This window comes from Ruditapes philippinarum, unplaced genomic scaffold, assembly GCF_026571515.1.
Source record: "Ruditapes philippinarum isolate M1 unplaced genomic scaffold, ASM2657151v2 ctg19422_1_1_1_1, whole genome shotgun sequence".
In the NCBI taxonomy this organism is placed as follows: Eukaryota; Metazoa; Mollusca; class Bivalvia; order Venerida; family Veneridae; genus Ruditapes; species Ruditapes philippinarum.
Window position 1 is genome coordinate 1,586 of NW_026855808.1, and position 8,544 is coordinate 10,129.

Sequence of the window (8,544 nt, forward strand, 5' to 3'; positions counted from 1 at the left end):
GAAATATGAAAATGGTATGCTCTTTATGGTCAAATTTTGTAGAGTTGGCGTATCCGGAATTATTATTTTGTCCCTTTCAATCTTTCGAAAATACCCTTTCATTCTACATGTCTAATACTTCATAACAGAAATTTCGGGCGTTTCTAGTAATGTCCGGGAATTCTCATTCCCGACTGTATAAAAGAAGAGCATTTTTATGTAACTGATATTCATTGCAAAACACTAAAACACTATAATGATCGCTGTGTTTATATTACTTGGTAAAGTATATCTAATATAGTAATTTCATATTATGTTTATGATATGAATTTCATAAATAGCTAATTGTTGTTTATGTTGTTATGATATATTTATCTTTTTATCAAAATATACAATTGTAGCTTGATATAGCATATCTAAATGAAAAACAAAATTTCGTTTCGATTAAATTTTTATATCATGAAGTTGAAGATTTTAAGATAATAAAATTTTACAGCTGTATGCATGTCATCGTCATGCGGTTTCCATCTACCAGACCGGGCACCACCTTGTTTTCTGAATGACGATGGCAATCTTCTAGTGACACAAACATTGAAACAGTCTCTTGAAAATGTCAAATCCTTTATAGATGTCCTGCACTATGATGTTGAATTGCGTATACAAACAGTAAGTTGATGTCGTATTGTTAACGTACAATTGTTTGAGTAAATTTGCTGTCAAGGAAACATGTGTATATGTATGTCATCGACAAATAAAACCAAAATGGTTATTTTAAATTGCATCTGTGTAGATATATGTTTTTACAGGGAAATTAATATTGATAACATGTAGGTCTTCATGATATATCATTGACTTTATCTATTTAACATCGACTCGTATGAAATAAAGACCGAAATCTCGCTATCAGCAGGGATCTTGTCACGAAATGTGAACTATGTTTTTATACATTTTAGATGAAAATACATCTTTGTATAGATTTGCCGGACAAGGTGTTAGAATCTATTCGTTTAGTGGACTATAATACTACAAAGGATGCTTACAATACAGACTATCAATATAATGTAAGTGAATACACCAACACTAATACATGTTTAAGTTATAAATAGAAAATCAACTGTTACAGTGTATTACATAATAAACTTATCATTTAAATTCATTCCTTGTATTCAATGTTAACCTTAAATGAAATTAAAGCGAGAAGTACAAATATGCATGAAAAGGAATATAAGTTGTTTTTTATATATATTTCAGATCTGTAAAGACTCTAAAACACTCCTAACATTAATGGAAGACAGTTATGAAAAGTTGAACCAACTTGCCGGCTACCTTCAACAGTTGAATAATACTGCAAAAGATTACTTCTCACGAGAAATAATCACCTCCACCCAAGATGACATATATGACATTATGTGTAACATTAAAATCGTCATGAAAGCAAAAGATCAAGACCCAAACATGATTGTGCCAGGTGAAAACCTGGCAAATGTCTTTCAGCAAGATGGTCAGGCCTCTATATCAATATGTGACCAACATAATGCTGAATATGTAGCCATGTTAAACTGTAGAGAAGTATCAAAACATCTTAATAAATTATTTCAATCATTATTGACACATAATATCGATTGTTAGATACTTGTATTTCATTTGAAAATGACATGTCAAAGATGTAATTTTTCTGAATTGTCTTCTTAACTTTTTATTATAGAATATATATGTGTCTTAGTTAAACAAGTTATTTAAATTCCGCCAATTTGGTTATGTTTCAATTTTATGTATATTAATTGAAACTGTGATAAATATTTTAGGAAGATGTTTTACTAATCTCCCATCTGTATTGTAAATCATAAGATCTAGATATATATTTTTGAATTAAAATTACCCATCATTTTGTGTCAAAGTATGTTTTAAGTATTTTCGTTAGCTTGTATATTTAAATTGTATGATCAGTATGATATTTAAACAAACTTTTTATGCCATAAATATCTTTCAATAAAAGTTCATTGAAGAAGTCACCTATGCTTGTTTTTGTTGTTGTTGTTGTTTTTATAAGACAAAAATGTATTTCAATAAAAGTACTTTGAAGCTATGCTTGGTTTTCTTTCTTTTTCATTCTTCTCTCTATTTTTGACGGGTTGAATTACACATAACATCTGACTTTCACACAACTGTTAACTTATTATGGAATCAGTGTGCGTCTGGTCCAAAGTATTTTTATACAAGTCACCAGTAGTAAAACAAATTTTATCCAATAATTATAACTTCGTGTTATTGTACAGCCGTTTAATCGGCTTTTTATATTGTGCAACAAGTGTAATCTTAGATAATTAATTCAACAATAAATAGTAATTTTTTTGACATCTACACACAAATTCTATAAGACAAATGACAGAAAATGTATGATCATTCAATATAAGATATACAGTAAAAAGCAAAATAGATCTAAATTAATATCCTATATTTCAAGTAATTTTAAAAATACTTACCGAACCATCCGTTTTAAATAAATATGTTTTAATTGACTTTAGATATGGAGGTCGAATTCTACAAGCACATGTCTACATTACTTGCTTCTGATAATAGTTTGCCTTATTGTTTCTTTTTATAACACCAGCATGATAAAGATTACATAACACACTCTTGTCTGTCATCATGTTGCTAAATCAAATGATGTCAGGAATGACGATTGAGATTTTTCCCTGACATCCGGACCTGTCCATGGGACAAAACAAATTCTAACATCTATATGTGTGAAGTATGTTATTGAAAAAAAAACATTTCATAGGTTTATCATATTCTAATGGACCTCCTGGATATATTAGAAATTATTATCTAGATAATCTCACCGGAATATGTGGCAAATTAAACATTCGGTTAATTAGTACTTAATGTGATTTTCATGCACGTATCAATGTTCAGTTTTCAATTTTATCAAAAGTTCTCGCAATCAAAAACAAAACAGTTTGGACGTTAAACCAGTTTACCGTTGTTTTTTTGTTTTTTTTGTTGTTGTTGTTTTTTTAAATACGGCACAAGCAATTGATAAAATTCCACTTAATAGATTGATCGTCATTCAGACCAAATACATGATATCATTTAAAGCATTATTGTTTGTTTGTTTGATTGATTGGGTATTGCGTCACACCGACACTGTATGTATAGGTCATATGGCAACGTTCCAGCTTTACTGATCGGGGAAGACCTCAGGTGCCCCTCCGAGCATTTTTTCAGGCACCTTAGTGAAACCACCGACGTTCGTAAGCTAGCATGTAACATGAAAGAATCCAAAGTCTCTGTCGGGATTCGAAGTCACGGCGGTGAGGGGCAAGCATTATTGAAATGAGATAAAAAGTTCATAATTGGAAGATAATTGTAGATGAAACTTTATTGCAACAGCTACAGAGGTCTATATTCAAGATAATAGCAATAACAACATTCGGAATATACCAAATATTAAATCACATTGATAAAATGTAAAATTCTCCTTCATCAAGCTACACATTTCTTAATTCTATGTGGAATGAATAGATTCTAAACGAAAATACATGAAATACAAGTCGACAATATCAGTTTAAGTTTTTTATTTAACAAATCAGCATAACATTTTGCCTCTGGCCAATTAACAATTGCACAGACAAATATACATACAGTACATAATACAGAGCTTTCAATACATAACAATAAGGTTCATAAACACTCATAGATCAACATAGATGAAACATAAATGTTACATGGTTACAGAGATTGTTATTAAAGAGCAGCTTTAACATCGACAAATTCTTTCTACGAAATAGAAATGTTACATGGTTACAAAGCTTGTTATTAATGAGCAGATTTTACATCGACAAAATTCTTTCTTTCTTTGAAATTCTTCGCAAAAATATAGTTCATTGCGAGCTTTTCCTTCATTATCGATATAAATTTAACTTCTGGTAGACTTCTGCATATCTTCCCTTTTATTGCTTTATTTGGTCAATGCTTTCGATGGGTCTGCCATTTTCTTAACTTTTAAAGATATTTTAATTAATAGTGAAATAATAATACCAAAAGAAAGTACAAAACGGCAAAATTGAAAATGGTGCAAGCTCAGTGCAAGTGGAAACTTCCGTCCAAGCCTCATAGCAACGGCTTAAACTAAACATGAAGATAGTGAGATTATCAACTTATAAGTCTGCATGAATCAGTGATTTCCTACAATCTAATGAAAATGTACACAATCTGCAATCTGAAAGAAATCTGGAATTGTAATGCAAGATGATTTGAACAAAAATGTTCACAATATCATTTATATTCTCACAGCAGTAAACACCTACAATGATCGCCTTGTTGATGCTTTAAGATACAAAAAATTGCTTATTTTAATCATTATTTATTGTAAATATCCTTAACACAGCCTTCTTATTGCATAGAGAATCATAAAAAATATATGATGAACAAGATTCCTCTCAAATTATGATATTTATATGACTTTAAATATAATCGTTTGAGTATGTTATCTGTTTTACAGTTGTACATTTGGAAAATTCTGAGAAAGTAGTATATATCCTATTTCGTTGAAAGTGGCTAGGAAGCCTAAATCATTTTCTCTACGGTAATGAAATCGTTTAAGATATGTCTGCTCGTAAACGAAAACACACACGATGATATTTGGAAAAAATACTAGCATAGTTATTTTGTTTTGTTGTTTTTGTATCAAAATTGCATCCAAAGAAATGAGCAAAAATGTTCTACGTGGCATGGCATTCTTAATTGTTTTCAAAAAAAAGCGTGTTATTTTAAATCGGAAACTGTGTTGACCTGTTGTAGCTCTACATCGGATGCTCTCATTTAAAAAGAACACTAAAATGTGAAAAAGCCTGCATTTATTAAGGGTATATTAAAGATAGTGCGTAAAAGGATTTAAACGTGCACACAAATATTATCAATTCACCTAAAAATGTGCGTCTCTGTTGTTAACATATATATACCAATACAGATATGGTAATATAATTTCCATATGAAAATAAATATTTTCAACACCGTTTCTTTATTGACAGTCAACATTTGAAATCACATTCGATGAAATACTATACGGCATTGGAGAAATTACAAGATGTTTTCACACATCCTAGCATCCGTATGAAAGATGGATAAAAACGACTATCAGATATGAGATATCACAATAATTTTGTCATTACTTCCTGTCTGTACGATGCGAGTAAAGTAAACTTTGATCAAATATTTAATGCTTACATAAACGAAAATATTTGTAGGAAGTTTACAACACCTTCATGAATTATTTATACATATTTTCCGTAAACAACTGTTTCATCAGCTTTCAGAATCACTTTGATCCGATAGTTATTTGAAGCCTTGCTGATCTACCTGATGATCTAAATAAATATAATAATAATAACCCTAAAAAGTTCAAATATTAAAAATTCATGTAATATTAATCGCATGTGTAGTTTAATGTCATTGCTGGAATATATCGTAGTGAAAACAATTAAACTGAAATGAAAATAATGATTTCAAATAAAACATATCAATTTTTCGGCGTTTCTTAGCCTTATTTGCTACAAAAGCGTTTAAACAAAAGTTTTGTGGCATTTTTGACCACCAAAAACATTTCTCTTTTTTCGTGTCAAAACATATTTTATGACCATTGTTGTTTGATCAAATATTTAAACATAAGAATGAACATTCTTTCAGTTATTAGCTACAATCATTTTAAATACTATTTATAGATATTTGAGGAGCCGTACACGCAAAATATGTCCATGACCGTTCATTGAACGCCGCCTTTCATTGGTGATCTTGTTTATCATATTTTATTGATATTTAAATGATTAATAATTGCATAACAAGTCACTTTCTCATTTTCTAATATTTTTATTCATTTCCGGGATTTTTCACGGTATTTTATGCCTATTTTTGTTCAATACATGGAGATTAGGAACAAAATCTAGCCACCCAAAAAAATCTTTAAGTTTTGTTTGAGTCGTTAACAAAAAAGACACGGAAATCAAGTTTCCCTTCAAACAAGAAAAGTAATATTTCTTTTATCCGCGCATTAAAAAGTAATTTATGCTAAACTTAAAACGAATGCCCCCGAGAACCGAGAGAGATCATTCCTGTAAAGTTTGGATGAAATTGCACCAGTAGTTTATGAGGGGTAGTCCGGACAAGTTTTGTGACGGACAGACGGATGGACGGACAGACAGACAGACAGACGGACAGACAGACGACGGAGAAGTGATCCCTATATGTCGCCACTACTCCGTAGAGGCGACACAAAAAGCAACCGACTGCAAATCTGAAACGTTTCTAAAAGTAAAATATTTCAGCATTTAACATTAGTAAAAATACTACTTAAACATGCAAAAATGTAACATAATGCCAAAGATTGGAAAACACGATATACGGATAACTTCTGGGTATTTTCGTTTATAACTTACCCACCGGAAGAATTGTTCATAAGTCGAAATAAATATCAATGGATATTGAGCTAATTCTTATTTTGGATTTCTTATTTTCGTTTTGATGTAGGAGCGTACACTATATATTCATCACTTTACAAGACTTGAAGAGAAATTTCAGTCCAAAATTATTCAGACCGGTTTGTATTGCAACTACATAGAATTAAAGAAATCAACAAAGTAATCTAGAAAAAATATATTGGTTAATCCAGAAGGAATTAAGAAAATATCACAATCCATTCATAGTAAAATATCACGACTCAGTATTGCTTAGTATTGCTTACATTTAATGGGCTATTGCAAGGTGCAGATACATAATAATGAAAAAACCCGATAGACGAAAAATAGTTATTCAATTCTTGGATGCTTTTTTACATTATCATTACATACTAAAGTCTATGCAACATAATTTACTATATGAAATAGCGTATTCTTTTTATATACACTGAACTGTTTAAAGATTACTACAAAATTTTAAAGATCAAATATTGTATACAATGTGAAAGATAATACAATCGTACGTAATAAAAACATCAATGTCATCTATCTTGCGAATGCGGATGTGTTTTTCAATAACGTATCGGGATATATAGACTATTTAAATCTAAATATTGTATACTTTTTAGGAAGTAAATCTCGGCCAAAAACATTTATCATAATCGCAGCACCATTTATCAAAATGTCACAACCAATTTAGAAGTGCATATAGAATCCAGCTACGGTGTTCCATAAAAACCATCATTTCGAAGAAACTGTACAAATAAGCATGTCTGATGACCATTATACAACACGAAATTTAGAAATAATAATTCAACGTGTCTTCCAAAATTCGCATACGGAGTCATTGAATAACGAAAGAAGTTAAGAAATGTGTAAGATTCGCTACATTACGAAAATTACAACGGATTACATTACAAGTACACATGACGTTAAATATGTTACCACACTGATAATGCAAATAAACATAAAAGAAAAGCAAGTCAGAATCTTTTGATAGTATATAAAGTTTGCGAAATGGCACAATTACAATTTATAATTTCTTATCGGCGTGAGCTAAAGTGTAGTACGAACAGGACTTTCTCAAATGAATAATAAACATCATGTTATGATAACATATCACTAGATACCGTGAATAGACGAGTATTATATCATGTTACGCATGCTTAGTATACAAATAATCTAACATCATAAAATGGAAAATCGTCATCATGTAAGATGATTTTGTAATACAAAACTACGAATTGTAATCATGAAATAGCAAATAGACATCATACTGACAAGAGCAAAGATAATAAGATGGCACATTACCCTAGATTAATTGCAAAATAGCAGCGAATACCGAAATTGAACACCATATATTGATTTTGGTGCACCCAATTTACGATCATGTTAAGTCAGTCATGGCGTTCCGTACGATATACTGAAGTGATTGACACGATCCATGTTTTTCAAGATTTAGATATTCACCCAGTCCACAATGCATGAGGAAAATAATATTTTATAAACACAAATTTAACGCGGTATCATAAATATCACAAATAAGAACATGTTATTTTGCACTGTTCTTTTCATTCAAAGCCGTGAAACTATAATATCTTGCACTAAACAAACAAAGTATTTAAAAATAATGAATATCAACACCATAAGTTTCCATTTATACTTTTGCATTTGTGCTGCATGTGACCTGTGTAAATAAATGACAAGTTGCTTGCCTTTACGTACTACTGTCATGAAACCAGAAAACAATAGTTTAAGGTCTGTAAATCTAATGCAATATATCAAGCCTTGAGTACCGATTGAAGCATACCGAGTTTTTTATACGGATGTGAAATCTTAGATAATACAATAATCATATTTATACGAAGTATATGAAATATAGCTGATGATCAGTCATGTCTTAACGAGATGTGTGTCCTTGACAAGTTAATGTTATTTATATCTCTTTTGATATATGAACTCGACATGTTTGTCTATAAATGTTGGGAAAGAGATAATTTGATATTTTCCATTTAACACACCTTCCAAAATGAAAATCATTTCTCAACATCATTACGACTCGGACATATTTACAGATTACATAAAATATAAGACGGAAGAAAAATTATCCATG

At 30.4% G+C, this 8,544-nt stretch overlaps 1 protein-coding gene across 1 annotated transcript; it reads left to right on the plus strand.

Moving 5' to 3' along the window:
• The first annotated feature begins 481 nt into the window (after nt 1-481).
• LOC132744433 (uncharacterized) lies at nt 482-1,943 on the plus strand. Its single transcript, XM_060733143.1, has 3 exons — nt 482-645; nt 933-1,040; nt 1,231-1,943. Exons 1-3 carry the CDS (start codon nt 484-486, stop codon nt 1,606-1,608), a joined length of 648 nt encoding a protein of 215 aa, XP_060589126.1. The 5' UTR covers nt 482-483; the 3' UTR covers nt 1,609-1,943.
• The last annotated feature ends 6,601 nt before the right edge of the window (nt 1,944-8,544 follow it).